Source organism: Hippopotamus amphibius, chromosome 6 (assembly GCF_030028045.1).
Source record: "Hippopotamus amphibius kiboko isolate mHipAmp2 chromosome 6, mHipAmp2.hap2, whole genome shotgun sequence".
NCBI classification, from domain to species: Eukaryota; Metazoa; Chordata; class Mammalia; order Artiodactyla; family Hippopotamidae; genus Hippopotamus; species Hippopotamus amphibius.
Window position 1 is genome coordinate 121849150 of NC_080191.1, and position 17475 is coordinate 121866624.

At 39.7% G+C, this 17475-nt stretch overlaps 1 protein-coding gene across 1 annotated transcript in view; it reads left to right on the forward strand.

Moving 5' to 3' along the window:
* ATP1B3 (ATPase Na+/K+ transporting subunit beta 3) overlaps positions 1-13202 on the forward strand; it is a 38728-nt gene extending 25526 nt beyond the window's left edge. Inside the window, exons 4-7 of the mRNA XM_057738804.1 lie at positions 2694-2878; positions 5544-5594; positions 10224-10310; positions 12489-13202. Coding sequence (XP_057594787.1) covers positions 2694-2878; positions 5544-5594; positions 10224-10310; positions 12489-12659 — 494 coding nt within the window. The 3' untranslated portion in view covers positions 12660-13202. The remainder of the gene's footprint in view (positions 1-2693; positions 2879-5543; positions 5595-10223; positions 10311-12488) is intronic.
* The last annotated feature ends 4273 nt before the right edge of the window (positions 13203-17475 follow it).

The window sequence follows — 17475 nt, forward strand, 5'->3', positions numbered from 1 at the left end:
AATATTAATGTTTTGCTGCTGGTTCTTGATTTATCACTTTTATACATTGTCTTTACTTCCTGCCATGTTAGATGAGGATTTAGCTCACATGCCTCAGACCTTCCCCTATTCTCAATTCATAAGTAATTGAATTACTGTTTTATTTGCATTATCAGTTGCCTTCTTATACTTGTCTTTACATCGTATCCTACCGTCCGTAGAGACTCTCGTCCGACTCCCTTGTTTACTGTCATTTGAGGTGTTCTCTCAAGGCCTAGGGTACTTCTACTCTGCTGCAGTCTCTACTGCTTTCTGTTTGGGCTTCTACTACCAGCTGTCGTTTGGGGACTTCGTTTGATCCCTTTTGGGATTGGATTCACTGTGTCTCATCACAAGAAAAGAAAAATTTCCAACTATATATGGGGACAAGATGTTAACTAGAGTTATCATGGTGATCATGTCACAATATTTACAAATATTTAAGCAGTCATTGTGTTGTACACCTGGAACCAGTATAATGTTATGTGTGAATTATATCTCAATTTATATTTAAATTTAAAGAAATTTTTTAAACATACATGGAATGTAAGTTTTTAGTCCTTTCATTTCTGAAAATGACCTAATTCTGCTTTTATTGTTCATAGTTTAGCTGTGTATAGAATTTTAGTTCCTTTGTATTTGCCTTTTTCTGCTCAGTAATGTTGGTTTTTTTGTTTTTAAATGTATTTCCTTAGGGTTCTAAAATTTCTGTGTGTTGGTGTTAGTCTCTAAAATATTACTTTGCTGGAAACTTGATGGGGTCTTTCAGGATGAAAACTTGTATTCTCCAGTTGAGGAAACTATTATTACTTGAAAATTTCCTCACCTCAGTTTTTTGGTTCTCTTTCTAGAGCTATTCTGTTAGTTTTTCGGTATTGGATCTCTTGTTTTTCTCTCATTTTCTGTTTTTACTTTATTATACTGGGGATTTACTTTTAGATCTTTGCTGTTCCCAAACTTTGAATTATCCTTGTTGTTCTCAGGAATGCCTTTCTCATGTTTAAAAGATACAGTCTCTTGTTAAAAGATTCATTATTTTCTCTGGGTTTGGTTTCTTTTTTTTCCCCCTTGAATACTAACTAGAACTTAAAATTTTATGTTGTTCAGGTTATCTCTTTCAAGTCTTTTCCCCCGTTTACCTACATCTTTTTCTGTCTTACTTTAGGCTTTCCTCAGGAATGTGGGGTTCTTTGATTGCTCTCTCTGGGAACAGTGACCTTTCTGTGTTCCCATCACACCCTAGACAGGGGTCTTCATATTCTGACCATTCACCATCCAGCTCCTTGACTTACAGTGGTTTTGTGTAGAAGTGGAAATTGACATCATGCAAAAATGGTCCCTGATGAACTGTACAAACAGTATATGAAGGAGAGGCCCTTTGGGGAAACTGATGTAGGCCTCGAATACTTTCTGCAGAATGACATTCATGATTGTGCCACGAAAGTCAAAAGGAGCGATGAATGTCAGTGGTACTATCTTGTTGTAAAAGTTTTACCCCTACCCCAATACCTCAGTCATTCTTGGCTTTTTAATGGGTACAAAGTTACCACGATATCCTAATTTTTCTTTTTTTTAAGGCCGCATTGGGTCTTTGTTTCTGCGAGCGGGCTTTCTCTGTGGCGAGTAGGGGCTACCTCTTCATTGCGGTGCGTGGGCTTCTCATTGTGGTGGCTTCTCTTATTGCAGAGCGTGGGTTCTAGGTGTGAGGGCGTCAATAGTTGTGGCTTGGGGTCTCTAGAGTGCAGGCTCAGTAGTTGTGGCACATGAGCTTAGTTACTCCACGGCATGTGGGATCTTCCCGGGCCAGGAATTGAACCCATGTCCCCTGCATTGGCAGGCAGATTCTTAACCACTGGGCCACCAGGGAGGTCCCTGGTTGGATTCGTTTTAGGTGGCCTTTTTCTGGTACCAGTTATACCCACACACCAGCAGTTGGTACTGAGGCGTTGTGACACCATATCCTAACTGTGGATTAGTGAGTATCTTGCAGTGGCCTAGGCTCATGGACGGCAGGGTCCACAGCACACGTGTGCACTGTCGTGCCGCTTTTGTTTAACACTGTGCCAAGTGTTCAGCAGACATTCAAACAGTCATTGAATTGTCTCCCTCTCCTTCTTCCCCATCTCCAAGCTGTAACCATTTTACTCCTCTGTCACCTTTGGATCTGTCTCGTTACCTCCATCTCTGCTGAAAACATCCTTTTGTAAGCTAACAGTAGCTCACACCTCTCAGCTCTGTTGCTGTCCCCTTAGTGTAGGCTGCTGTAGCTCTGTGTATCTTTAGGCCCTTCAGTTACGATTTTATACTCAACATCTGTCTTGCTCACTGCACTGTAAATAAGCTCCAGAAGGGCAGCGGCAGTGCCTTTTTATGTCCTCACCACTGTATCTTTCGGGCCACAAGCATCAAAGGCATTCAGATAATGCTGTGGCCATGGCTGGTGCCACCTAATGGTGACAAAAGAGATCCATCTGTCATCCAGTTCGTATTGAAATAAATGAAAAGCGCTGGATAGCTGTTAATTGAACAAACTTCCCATTCTTTCCCTAAAGATTTCCAGTAAATGGCATTGCTTTTTTGTCTTTGAAGAATGTTGTCCAAAGGATGATATGTTTCTGGTTGTGTTTAAGGACGTTTTTGGCTGATTTGTGCACACATGTATGTTTCTCTTTTAGCATATGGCTCAGAAGAACAGAAGAATCTCACAGATTGTCCCAAAGGAAAATTTTTTGAGCAGAAGGGTCCAGATTATACTTCATGTCGGTTTCCTCTTGTCTTACTTGAAACATGCAGTGGTCTGGATGATCCCAAGTTTGGCTACTCCACAGGAAGCCCTTGTATTCTTGTGAAAATGAACAGAGTATGTACATAATTTACTGCTGCTGCTGCTTTTTTCTAATCTCCTCTCTTAAGAAGCTGGCAACTATTTATTCAGTGCTCTCTCACTTGGTGGTAGCGTGTGTAAAAGGCTAGCAGTGATATTGACCTTTGAAAAATTAATACAGAAAAACAGTTGGTTCATAAATTAGGGAGTAACACAACTTCAGTTTTTCTCTTTTGGAACTAGTTACATGCACTTAAGCGTAGGTCAGAGCTTCGGGTGTCGGGTATTCTGGGGGTCATGTCCACAGCATGGTTGTATTAATATGCTGTGCTCACCTTTGCATCCTGTGTGGTAATGTAATTTAAAATCCCATGGCAAATCTGTAAAGTTTTGGCTTATTTAACTTTTTCTGAGTATTTAATAGCAATCCATAGCTTTATAGTATATGTCTATGTAATTAAATAGAAGTACAGATAAAATTGCATTAAGATGAATGAGCCCAGCGGCATTTTGCGATGTTGTCCAGAGGTGGTGCCTGAATTGTATAGCCGTTAGCAAACCAGGAAGTTAATGTTCTCTGCATCTAAGTTATAATGTCCTGGGGTCATTGTGCAAAAGGAAGATGCTTTCCTTGCATAACGAAGTGATCCCCGAACCCTGTGCCTTGCTGCTTTATAAATGTACTGCGGAGTTGTGTTCCAGTACAGTTAACCTGTTGAGGCCCGCATGGTCTCCCTTGAAGAGTGCAGTCATTCGTGGTCATTTACTCAGAAAAAAGGCAGTTTCATACACAGGTGCAGACAGACCTCTCAAGGTCTTGAGTTTACATATCACTGAAATTATTATCCCTAATAAAACTAAAACTTGAGTCTTCTGAAGTTGGCACTGCTAAATAAGGAGTTTCCCTGTAGGGAGAACCAGCTAGACCCTTAAGTGCCCAGACTGGCTTCCCTCCAGTCTCTCCCTTCCCCACCACGGACAATGACCGTTTCTGATTATCCCATAGCATTCAAGATCATTCTGAAACATTGCCTGGTACATACTGGGTGCTCAATAAATATTTAGTGGGATGTTTTAGCAAGACTTAAAAATTAAGGTTAACAAAGTGGAGGTTGAACTGAAGGCAGGGTATAGGTAGGCAAGGAAATGGGAGCAATGTGGACAACTATTTCAGGGGCCCTGCTTTCCTCAGGAATGCTAGGGAGCTCACATATACCCCACGCTGTAAATAAGTGAGTTGTAATCCACACAAGAAGGCCACATAGTTATCCCTTGGTATCTGTGGGGAATTGATTCCAGGACCCCTGAGGACACCAAAACCTGGGGATGCTCAAGTCCCTTATATAAAATGGCATAATATTTGCATATAACCTGCATACATCCTCCTTAAAATGTACTTAAAAGCGTCTCTAGATTACTTATAGCTCATTCAAAGTAAATGCGGTGTAAATAGTTGTCAGCACAACTCAAGTTTTGCTTTTTGGAATTTTTTCCCCCAGATGTTTTTGATCTGCGAGTGGTTGAATCTGCAGATGTGGAACCTGTGGATAGGGAGGGCTAACTGTAATGTGGAACCAGGTGATCTCGCTTGTAAGATGGATTAAATTTATTCTCTCTAACAGGGATCCCTGTTTTGTGATCCCTGCCTCCTAGGAGTATCTTCACAACACCTAGATTGATGGAAAATCTGTTCCCAATATAAAACCAAAAGAAGAAGCTCCAGTTCCTTATTCCACAAGACCAACCTCCTGAGTTTATTTTCTTTGTCAGTATGGCCTCTGAATGATGAGGGTTTGAGATTATACTTGCTGATAAGGGCAGAACTTTGCAGGCATGAGAGGAAGACATCATCAGGCACATGGGGATTAGTGCTGAGATGTCGCATAGGAGTGTAGCAGGGCATTTCATCCCAGTATAGTTTATTCCAGAGTAGCTGCAAGGGCATGGAGAGTTATTGCTCTTGAAGTTATTATTTAGGTTGCAACAATACTTGTCTTTCAGGAGGAGTACTTACATTTTACAGGCATTCACATTAAAATGCATATAAATTATAAAATTATAAAATATAAATTAAAATACATATAATTAAAAATGCCCAAAAATTCTCTCACAAAATATATGGGTAAATATCTTATCATTCATACAGAGTTAGTTATGTCAGCCACATACATGGAACTGAATGGTGCTGTGAGAGTCTTTAAAATGGGATTCATTCACTGTATACATTTTGTAGAACAGATAGATGTGAAATACAGTAGGGCTCTGTGGAAGCCTTATGGAAACATGGTAGGGTTGTGACCTGATATATTTTCATGAAGAACTGTTAGCTATTATATTATGCCTTTGCCGTTCTTATTTGCATTAACAGTGTGTTCAGATGAATAATGAAATGTAAAGATTTCTATTTATTTCTTGTTTTAAGAGTAGCAAAGTACAGTGCTGTGTTTTGATCAGTTCTTTGATAACTGATTTATTTTCTAAATTGCCCCGGTACTATAATAAGATAGATAATTGGTAAGATTATTATATTGAAAAATCTGCTCTAATCCTCTAAAAGAAAGTAAAAGGCAGGTGTAACAGGGTTTTAATGCAGTGTTAGTGTTCATCTCAACCCTCCCACCCCTTGTCCCCAGCAACAAAGGAGGATGTTCTGTTGTATACAGTTGTGATGTTTCAATTAATCAGTGTTTCTTTACCTTAGATAATTGGATTAAAGCCTCAAGGAGAACCAAGGATAGAGTGTATTTCTCAGGTTAGTATTCAGAAAATAACCCAATTTCTGTTAAAGCTTTATTGTAACTTAAAAATACTTTAAAAGTCTAATGACTTTAGTCATTTTTTTCTTCCCTATCACATTTTTAAAGTCCATTGTAGTGCCCTTCTTAGATGAATAAAACTCCACCGACCTTGGGGGGTATAGCCCTTCTCTGTTTGCGAATGATAATTTGAAAAGATTTATTTTCCATGTGCGTTTGATTTCACATACTTTGCCTTTATATTTACATATACCATATTTCATCGCTTGTAAGATTCACTTTCTTTTTCCTAGCTTGATAGCACCGAAATTGGTGTTGGCCTTATAATTGATAGTGCCTTAATAGAGTACAAGATTTTTTCTTTCTTAATAGTACATAAATTGGTGTACATCAGTGGCAACTGAGATCTAATGAAACATGGTATATTTTCCTTAAGGTAGAGGCATTATTTTGCTCTCTCATCCCTACTTTATTTTTTCCAGAGTGCTGTGCTGTTTTCATTTCATAATTTCTTTTGTTTTCTCTCCATGCTGCAAAGTACAACTAAGACAAATATGTAAATGATGGTAAGAGTTCTCAGGAGAAACTGTTAAGTTCTAAATTATCATTGTGTAAAATACTAGCATTCCAACTCCTGTAAATATGTCAGCAGTGTTTTACACTGAAATCACTTCTAAAGTCGTTTGCCAAAGAAAACTGTAATCCCTTTTAACTGTGAATGGGAGGGTTTCTTAGGTCCCAGTTCTGCAGTTTCTGACTTGGTAGGTCTGGGGTGAGGCCCCCAAATTTGCGTTTCTAACTAAAGTTTCCAGGTGATGGTGAGGCTGCTGGTGTGGGACCCACACTTTGAGAACTCCTGCTTTAGAATATCCCTGTTGATTTCTTTTGAGTATTTATTCACTATTTAGAGTAGAATGAAAAGCGAGGAAGTTTGTGGTTTCTCATCTGGGTTGAAGTGTGCATGTGCGACCTTCACTGTATCTCCTTATGCCATAGTCAGCTCAGCAGGAAACTTGGGTTAAAAATCAGAAGCTCACTTAAAACCAGATGCTGCATCTAAGCTGAGTTTTTCTTGGTATACAAATCCTTTTAAAAATCTAGTGAGCTTCTACTGTCATCTCTTAAAACAGAAGAAAACATGATACCTACAAGACAGATGTAAGAAATGTATTGTGTAACTCTGTGATCCCCCTTGCTTGCAAGTCTTCCCAATAGAAGGTTCCCGAGGCTGGGTGTGAGCCTTCAGCCAAGTGGAAGTGCTGATTTTATGGCAGTGTCCTGTGTGCAGGAGCTTTTGCCTCTGCATGTGAGCAGACAATGTAGCTGTACTTGGAATGGCATGTCTGTGGTGTTACACACACACGCACACACACACAGCCAGAAGGGCAAAAGCTTTCCACTCCTTTCCTGAGGTTTCATTTCTGTAAGCCTTTGGCCAGTATAAACTACTCCATGTAACTCTTCCCTTAGGGTTATAAACGGGTTTTTCTCCTTCTTTATCTGTTATGTATCTTGCACTTACAGAATAGTTGGGGAAAATTCTGGGTCTAATGACTCAGATTTCAGTTTGCTTTTACTTTGAAGAGTTGTGTGGGAATTACATAAAATAATCAAAATAGATGGGATTTTTGTTTTGTTTATTTAGTTGTGGAATATTTTTGTTTTTAGAAAAAACACAAAATTGGAAGAAATGTTTGTAAAACTTTGCGTTTTACTGATAGGCTAGTCACAAAGGAGTCATTAGATGGAACCCATAAATTTTAGAGGTGTGGCTCTGTGAACAGATGGAAACGTTTACTGCATATCATATTGCTGTTTTCCATTAGATATGTCTATATCCAGTGTTCTTAGTGTAAATTCTTTAGTTGACTTACTTTTTATGTAATGCATTTGTCTTTTAGTTTGTCCTGTATTCTTAACTTTGATCTGCTTTAATTGCTTTTATACAAGTTAAGAGTCTTGGAAACACTGAAACATTGATGGCAGAACGTGCTCTAGAAGTGGCCTTTAATTTTAAAGGATGGTTCCTGCAAAAGATGTAATATTCATATTTATGTCATTAGTGGTTTGTTTTTTTTTTTAATTTTCTTACAAAAATGAATTGTGCTCATTTAAGAAAATTTAGAAAAGCACAGAAGGAAAACATTTGGTAAATGCTACCCAGAGATAATCACTGCTTAAAACATTTGGTGTGTGTTCTTCAAGTCATTTACAGGTGATGACTATATAGAAGAAACAAACTACTTTAGTTTTCAACCTTTGTTTTCAGTGGAACTTAGTGACTGCTCATAGACTCTTGGACTTAGTTGCTTATGGTTTCTTGGACTTAGAATGCTCATGCCATTCACATACAGTACTTGGAAAACCATATCATGTAGCTTCATCATAAAATACCTCATTGCTGTTCAGATATGCATTTTTTTTATTTCACAATTTCTAAATGTCAATTTTCACAGAAGGTATAAAAATCAAGTTTAAGTAAAAGCCTACCAACGTGTTGGCTTAGGTGTAAACCAGTAGAACAGTTAAGCGCGTGGCCATAAGTCTGAGTCTCAGTTCCCCTCTCTGTAACTGATCCTACACACTTTAGGGTTTTAGGCCTAAATGAGGTAAGTAGAAATTGACTATGATATCTGGCTGAAAATACACACTCAAGTGCTCAGTAAACTGTAACCCAAAGAAAACCTTTTACATTTTGGGGAACATCTCTGTGTTTCTATGAATTAAGCGCATATATTAAGGAAAAATAGGTTAAACAAAAGTAATTAGTGTACAGAAGCTCTCATATCAAAGTGACAATTTTTTTCTCCTGTGTAAAATGTTATTTTAAACTTAACTTTTTTTTAAAGCACGTATTATGTTTTTATTTTTCATTTTTATTGGAGTATGGTTGATTACAATGTTGTGTTAGTTTCACGTGTACAGCAGAGTGAATCAGTTATACATACACATATATCCACTCCTTTTTAGGTTCTTTTTAGACTTCACTTTTTTTAAATTAAGGAGTACAAACAAACATAGGGTGGTGGTTGAATAGTGATTAAAAAATGGCCTCTACAGTTTCTCTTAGCCTTGTTATCTTCTGTTCTTTTTACGTGTTTTAGATTTAGATTGTTAGAACTTGCCCTTTTTGTGGGATGTCATCATCACTTTATACTTTGCTGTCTTGCCTGTGTTGCTTCTCCATGTATTTCTCTCACCCCACGCACATCCGCTACTTCGTGGTGATGAAGTGGAGTAAGCAGAGAGTATGGCTTCCTTAGAGGAGATTCTTAGCTTTGCTGTAGTGTTGCATGTGTGCTTTCTGAAGTAGGAATTCATTTATTCAAATCTAGAACTCAAACATTTAGTAATGTTTTATTTTAATTAATGCCTTGTGATGTTGCCACTGATTTTAGCCATTGCTGTCTCTGTCATCTAGTCAGTATGTGTAAATGTTAAAGCCATTGATATTGGGCCTATTCAGAATGTGCTACATGAGAGTTCTCATAAATTGCTTATTTTTTCAAGAAAAATACTAGATTTGTATTTTTATCATGTATATCAGTTTTTTTGAGGTATGGTTGATTTATAATATTACATTAAGTTTCAGGTGTGCAACACAGTGATTCACAGTTGTTAAATATTATACTCCATTTGTAGTTATAATAAAACATTGGCTGTGTTCCCTGTGCTTTACAACTTGTCCTTGTAGCTTACTTATTTTATACACAGTAGTTTGTACCTCTTAATCACCTATCCCTATATTATCTCTTCCCTGTTCCCTCTCCCCATAGGTAACCACTAATTTGTTTTCTATATCCGAGAGTGTGTTTCTTTTTTGTTGTATCAGTTTGTTTGTTTGTTTAAATTTATTTTTTGGCCACACTGAGAGGCATGCAGGATCTCAGTTCCCCCACCGGAGATCGAACCTGCGCCTCCTGCAGTGGAAGCGTAGAGCCTTAATCACTGTACCTCCAGGGAAGTCCCTGTATCAGTTTTTTTAATACATGGAATGTAATCACAGTAGACATATAACACTTTCAGTTGATTTACACGTGCTCATAAAATTATTCAGAGGTAATGTATTTAAATTGGTTAAGAAGGGTGTTGCTTGGAGTACTTTAAATTTTCCCTAACAGTTTTTATCAGCTGAATCATAGTTTCCACCTCTGGTTACAGTTATCTTGGTTGTTAATCATGTGAAACTTTTGGATCTGCTGCCTCCCAGGCCTGAGTGGTACATTCTGGGTTGTGGCAGCTGTTGCTTTCCAGTCTGGAAACGCAATATTTTATTCATTTTAGGATTCATGGGTCCGAAACCTATGGGTGCATTCCTGCTGTCAGTGCCTGGAGAACTGGCATTTGGTAGTTGGAAGGCAGATGAGATTTTACAGACAGTGCACGAGTAGATCTGGCTGTAAGTTAAAGGGATCGTCATGGGAAACTCTAGAAGATACATCAGGAAATCAGGATAGTTGTGTCAAAGGGTTTAAATCAGCATGAGTAAGTCTTTTTTCAAAAATACACTTGTATGGAGTGCAGTTTCTCCACACTGTCCACAATCGATACTGCCTTAATCAAGATACATTTTTGAAAACTGTTTTTGTGACCTAAAAAGAGTTTCTTTTCTTTTCAACTTTTAGAGTGAAAGCACAGCAGGGCTATCAACTTATCCTTCCAATGGAACGATAGATTTACAATATTTTCCATATTATGGGAAAAAACTGCATGTAAGTATTTAGAAGTTCTTAAGTGGTTGTGACTCTTGGGAAACTGGCACCTCTGTATTAAAATGCCAGTTGTCTGGATTAGGTAGACATATGCCCTTTGTAACGTGTGCATCATCTATTCTGGTTTTTAAATACAAATGGTGATGGCAGATGGAGACTCCAGGTCTACAACTCGAAGCACAGAACTGAAGCAGATAAGTTAAAGGATGATTATTTTCAAAATACCCTTTCCGCTTTCATGTCTTAAGGATGTGCTTATTTAAAGAATATAGAGAAGTTGTAAAGAAGTCATTACCCAGAGATAACTATTATTGTAGTGTAATTTCTTCCATATTTTTTCTTAAAGAATAGGTATATAAATAGCATTTTGTGTATATACTAGTAAACTTTTTATTTTAAATGATTTTAAAGTGGCTAGAATAGTACAGAGGGTTCCTGTAGACCCTTTACCCAGACTTCCCATTGTTAATATTTTACATAATTTGTCTTATCAGTGCCCCACCCTGGAAGATTTTTTTCCCCTGAACCATTGCCACTCAGTTATAAACATAGTGCCTCTTTACACCGAATGCTCTTTACATTTCCTAAAAATAAGGACATTATCGTATGTAACCATCATGTACTTATCAAAGGAAATTAACATTGATACTGTACTATTATTTAATTTACAGAGCTTGTTGAAGTGTCACCAGCTGTTCCGATAATGTCCTTTATTGCAAAAGAAAAAGTGTTTTCCTGGTCCAGGATGTTAACAGTGTTAGTCACCTATAACCTGGAACCGTTCCTCAGTCTGTCTGTTTCATGCCCCTGAACTCTTCAAAAAGAGTGCGGGCCTTTTTTGGCTGACTTCTTGGTTTATGTTCCTCAGTTTGAGCTTATCTGATGTTTTTCACGATTAAATGTAGGTTATACATTTTCAGCAGGAATGCCTCGGGAGAAATGTATGTCCTTCTCAGAATAGCATATCAGGAGGGACATGGTGTTGAATCCCATCAGTGGTGATGTTCACCTTGTTAAGGTGGTGTCAGCCAGATCTCTCTAATGTAAAGTTATATTTTTTTGTTTCTTTCTAATCAGTAAGTATCATGTGGAGAGAATACTTGGAGAGTCTATAAAATTTTTTCTTCTATAACTTTAGCTAGCGTTTGTTGATTCTTTGCAGAATCAGTTACTAATAGAATTGTTCTCAAATGTTTATTCTAATTTCATCTTTTCTTTTTCCATTTACTCGTTGGCATTCCACTCTAAGGAAGAGCTTTTCCTTCTCCACTGTTTATTTACATCAGCATAGTCTCCTGGATTCTTATTTAATTCAGGGGTTATATGTTATAATTATTTATTTTGGTGCAAAAATTGTCCCAGATTTGGCTGGTGGGAGGTCTTCAGGCTGGCTCTGGCTCCTGTGTCCTTTAGACATGTTCTCTTGATTCCTACAGCACTTCCTTACTTCCTGGCACCACAAGATATTCCAGGTTCATCTGTACTTTCCCTGCCTCAGCCCTGGAATCAGCCCCTAGTTCCTTTTAGTGGAGAATTGTATTTAGAAACCACAGTGATGGCAAAACAATTATATTTGTACCAAGTTACACAGCGACCATAAGTAAGGATATAAGAAACCTAAGTAACGTAATCGGTGAGGTAGGTCTTCTGCATGTTTATCAAACATAATAATATATAGATAAATACAGTACATATCCTTCTCACACACTCAGAGCAGTCACAAAACTTTATCATAAAAAATGCGTTTCATAAAATAGAAATATATGACAACAGTACGTCCTGATCACAATGCAGTATAACTAGAAATTATTGAAATAAAAGGGCCCTTCCAAAAGAGGGAGGAGGTGGGAACTCTCTCAGCAACTCTCCAGTAAGCGGAAAAGCTCAAACCAAGATTACAGAATATCTAAAAAATAGTGAAACACAACGTAACCACAACTTATGGGATACATTTAAACCAGTGCTTAGAGGAAAATTCCTAGTCATAAACTTAAAAAAGTTAAAGTGAAAATAAATGACTATCCAGTTAAGGGGGAAATACAGGTAGAGGATTAAAAAAAAAAGATCTAATTATTAAATTAAAATCTTGGTTTTTTAATTTTACAGAATAAACAAACTCCTGATAAAGTATAAAGTTACTGTAGAATTTGAATTAATGTATTTTCCTTTATTTGCCAGGGGAGCTATCTACAGCCATTAGTTGCCGTCCAGCTCATCTTTGGTAATAAAGATGACGAAAATGAAGCAACAGTTGAGTGCAAGATTGATGGATCACCCAACCTAAAGAACCAGGATGATCGTGACAAGTTTTTAGGACGAGTTGCATTCAAAATCACCATGCGTCCATAGTAGGAGTTAGGATGTCTCCACAGAGTAAATGTTGTGTTGTCTGTCTTCATTTTGTATCAGCTGGACCTGCCATTCCAGAATTATGAGACCACCTTGGAGAAAGGTGGAGTGGTACATGACACTGGGGTAACATCAGGATGTGCTTCCAGATCATAGTGTTCAGTGTCCTTCGAAGTAACTGCCTGTTGCCTCTGCTGCCTTTTGAACCATGTACAGTCACCGGATAGGGACTGTGAACACCTGATTGGATGTACAGTCACCAGATAGGGACTGTGAACACCTGATTCTGAACGTGTAGGGTGGGGGTCTTGTCCAATTTTTATGTGGTTTAATTGCCAAGTGTCTAAAGCTTAATGTGCTGTGCTATGTAAATATTTTATAGATTTAACACTGGTTAACTGTCATATTTTGATGCCAGCAAAATTTTAGGGGATAAAATGGTACCTGACCAACGTTAAATGACTTTATAGCTGCAGGAAATTCGGTGCGTGAAGTTCTGTATGTGAGGAGGAAAAAGGAAAATAAAAGTGAATTTGAAAGGTTGTCTTGGATGTTTTGTAAAATTATTTTTCACATGCTGAATTAGTCTGTGGATCTTTTTGACTAGGAGCACAACCTTTTTGTTGTAAAACATGTAAAAAAAAAAAAGTGATGGGATTATTTTCAGTGCTGGAACTAAATCTTTTGAAGTATTAAAATTAAAGTATTTTAGACCATAGATAAAAACAGCATTTTTAGGTTAGCTGGTAAGAATATGCACCCAAATTTTTATGAAATTAAATTCATAATATTTAAATTGTATAATAGTTTGTGAAATCTTAATACTGCTTTTATTTAAAGCAGACTGTGGACTCTAATAAAATATACAAATTGTGAAATATAAAAACTTGGAACTTATTCAAAGCTTCAAACCAAACAGTAGTTTTATTTCAGTATTATTTGATTAGTGTCATGAAATAGTTCCTCCTTCAGTCTTAAGATGTTTGGTATGGTTCCTCATCATAATGTGAGCTACTTTCTCCTCTGTTGAAAAAGGTGTGCTTTCCATATGATCTGTGGTTTTTTTAAAGCCCGTTTAAAAAAATTGTTACTTTTCTCCTTAAAAAAAAGGCAAGGCTAATATTCTTGAGGTTTTCTTTGTGTTGGTGCAAGCAAGGATGCGTGGGACTCAACCCACCTGGCTGAGGAATAGCTGTCTGGAGGAAGCAGGAGTGCTCTGGGTGGCCTTGCCCAGCAAGATGGGCTTTGGTGGCCCGGGAGCAGCCTCCACACTGTGGTAGTTGTCACTCAGCCCTGCTGGGAGGTCCGCTCTGTCACCAGGATCTTAGAGTGATAATAGATTTTCATTTTAGAAGTCTCCTTTGCGGCTGAAGAAAATGATCCTTAGAGTTTTCGATAAAGCAAACCTTTACTTTGATTTTGCTGTCTACCCCATCTCTTAAGAGTGTAAAACGGGGGAGAATGCTGTCTTGGCAGAGCAGTGTCATGGGCTGCAACCAGGACATCATTTTAGTTGGCCAAGTGTGAACAGGTCCTCAGCAGCTGTCAGCTTTGGCTCTTGTGAAATCCATATCATTAAATTAAGTATTGGATTAAATTTGTACTTTTGTATCTTTTGAAGTATAGTGTGGGTGGAATTTTTGTTTTAACGAGCTTAGGTAACAAAGTAGTTCTCAGAACATGTGACAAGAATTGAGATATCCAAAATGGGTGAGTAGGTTTCGGAGAGAAAGAAAAAAGGAACATAGCCATGAGTCCCATTTATGCCTTCTTGGTTCAGAAGGTTGGCCGTGGCTCGGCACCTGACTGCCTGCAACCTTAGTTGGCCTACCCAGCTCGTCCTGGCTCTGTTTTGTGTTGAAATTAGGGAAGTTTAACAACTTTTTCAGAGCCTGCTGTGGGCCAAGTCATGAGTTGCCAGACTCTGGGGATAAAGAGATGAAGAGACGTGGCCTCTAGAAGATCTTAAACTAGGAGGGAGCAGGCTTGGAGATGATGACAGGTACGTGTGAGGGAGGTGGGGGGCCTGGGTTATTCCAAAGGTACCCCCAGACCGTCAGTGTGGGAAGGGGCTGGGTCTGTATGGAATGGATATGAAGGCTGACTAGGAATGAAGGGATCCCTGGACGTACCTTGAGTCTGCATTTCTGCTACATTTCAGGTTTTCCTCAGCTTCACTGGGCACCTTGTTAACAGGCAGATTCTGATTCCATAGGAGAGATTCTGTACACTCAGCACCCTCCTAAGTGATACCTAGCTGCTTAATCACAGACTGCAGTTTGAATGGCAAGGGGACAAAGGACTAAAGACTTGCAGCTTTGCGTCCTCAGCGGTTGAGTCTGGCACTAGTTTGATTACTGGATGGAGAAGATTCAACTGTCAGTTGACTTTAGCTGATACTTAAAATTCAACAGGTATGTTACATATCTAGCTTAAAATGATGGGTTAGTTTCTTTAGATCTCCAAGCTTTTTTGTACTTCGAGGCTTTTTTATGCAAATGAACTCTGAGTTCTGATCACGTCTGTGGGTAGGAGGGAACAAATTACAGTATAGTTCAGTCCCACTCTGGACATACAGACTCAGTCTTAACACCGTATCACACTGTATCACAGTGTGTCTTAGTAGGGTGTTCTGTACAAGATAACTCTCCCTACTGCAATCTTGTGTAGTTCGGTAATTCGTCCTATAACTTAAGCCTCGACCTTTCTTAGTGGTACCTTCCTCCCACACGTGCACCAGTGAGATAAGAAAGGCTGGTCTGCCCTCTTCACGAAATCCAATAGGACTGCCTTTCACGGAAGGTGCAGCCTGTGAGGACGACTCTCCAGATTCTGTATAGAGTCTGCTGGAAAATTGGGAGGGAAAATTGGCATTAAATCCTGATTTGCATTTGATTGCTTGGAAATCTTAGGCCGAGTACTTATCCTTCTGAGCTGCAGTTCTCATTTTAACTGTAAAATCAGAGTGTTGCCACCCTTCTGGGCTGTGAGGATTAAATGAGAAAATATATAGGCCACGCCAACATGTGGTAGATGTTTATAATCGTTAGTTTCCAAAGGCTCCCCTTCTTTTGAGGTTTGAGGTTTTTCGGGAGTGTTTCCTTCCTGGTAACTGGGAATGGTGTGTAACTACAGTGTTGCTGCTGGGTTGCAGGATTGTTTATCACCGCGCGGGGTGTGGTAAAACGGGGGTTGAACGTCTTTCCTGTGCAGCAGGTTTGCATGGAGGGTGGGGGTCACAAATAGGTGAATTGGAAACTCGTCCCTGTGGAATTTTTAATTTCACTTGGCTTTTCTTACTTTAATCAAGTTGTCCAATTGGCATTTAAAGAAGGCTGAACAGAATTGGTTCTCTTGATTTCGGAGGTGTTTTAGCTCCATCAGTCCCCGCACGGAAGGAGCTGTGTTTTGAGCAGTGAGTCTTCACGGGCGCCTCCCTGAGACTGGCCTGCGGGGTGACTGGTACTCCAGGGAGGGAGAATCTGTTCCCAGGAGGGCTTCCTTCATGCTGGAGGTCACACAGACAGCTCACTGTGTCTGCTTTTTGAACAAACCAATGTCCTCACATCCCAGTGACTTGTCCCTCAAATAAGTCCCTTCAGAACTTTTCAGGAATGATTTTTGGATTTGCTTTCAGGAGTGTGGAACAGTCTTTGACCCTTGTCACAGCTGGCAGGATTTGTCCACTGAGGATGGGCTTGCTTTTTAGAAACAGTCAGAATTCACTAGGGAGTTAAGATTGGTAAGGGCTGATATTTAAGCATGAAAACCAAAGTAGAGAATGTCTCCTAACCCACTCTTTTCAGATTTTTTTTTGGATTGATAGGCTGCGTTGGGTCTTTCCTGCTGCCATTGGGCTTTCTCTAGTTGTGGAGCAGGGGCTATTCTTTGTTGCAGTACATGGGCTTCTCGTTGCAGTGGCTTCTCTTGTTGTGGAGCACAGGCTCTAGGTGCAAGGGCTCAGTAGTTGCGGCACATGGACTCAGTAGTTGTGGCTCTCAGGCTTAGTTGCTTCGCAGCATATGGGATCTTCCTAGACCAGGGATCGAACCCATGTCCCCTGCATTGGCAGGCAGATTCTTAACCACAGCACCACCAGGGAAGTCCCTTTTCTGATTATTTATGTGACCTTGGGATAACTCAGAAGGGCCTTCATAAGAATAAATTGGATTTGACTGGTGACCAACCAGCTAGTGACAGGCTAGCATTAGTTCTGGATTTGCTTGAAGACAGGACCCCTCTATCCACTCAAATATGAGTCTGGAATTGCAGAGTGTTCCAGGCTGCTGGCTCAGGTGATCTTGGGGTGGTGCCGAGCCCCCAGAGGCCTTCTGCTGACAGGCACGCGTGTCCCTTCTGTCCTGCAGGTCAGAGCCCCAGGTCTCTAAAGCCCGAGCCGAGGGGGAGTGAGGGGTGGCGTGAAGTGGCAGGTGTGGGTGCCACATGTTTTGGGCATTAGCCTCGTTCCTTGTGATCTTCCCTCCGGGTGGCTGAGAAGGGCTGAGGATGGTGTAGAAAGGGTGGACTTCCTGCGGAATTATGTGCACCCTCAGGTAAGAGCTCTCCCCTGGGTGGGAGGGAGTTGAGATGTGTGGAGGCTATCTGGCAGGGTGGAGGGTGGGCAGTGGTAGCTGGCATGTAGCTAAGGGAGGAAGAACCAAGTGAGGTGTGGCAGGGAGAGAAGCTGACAGAGAGGAACAGAAATTCAGTTAGAGCACTTAGGGGTGCCCTTCTCAGACCACTCACCCGGGTTTGGACCTATTGCTGACGAAATCACTGTGGTTGAGTGGAATTTGGGCCCCCTTGACCTCCGCCT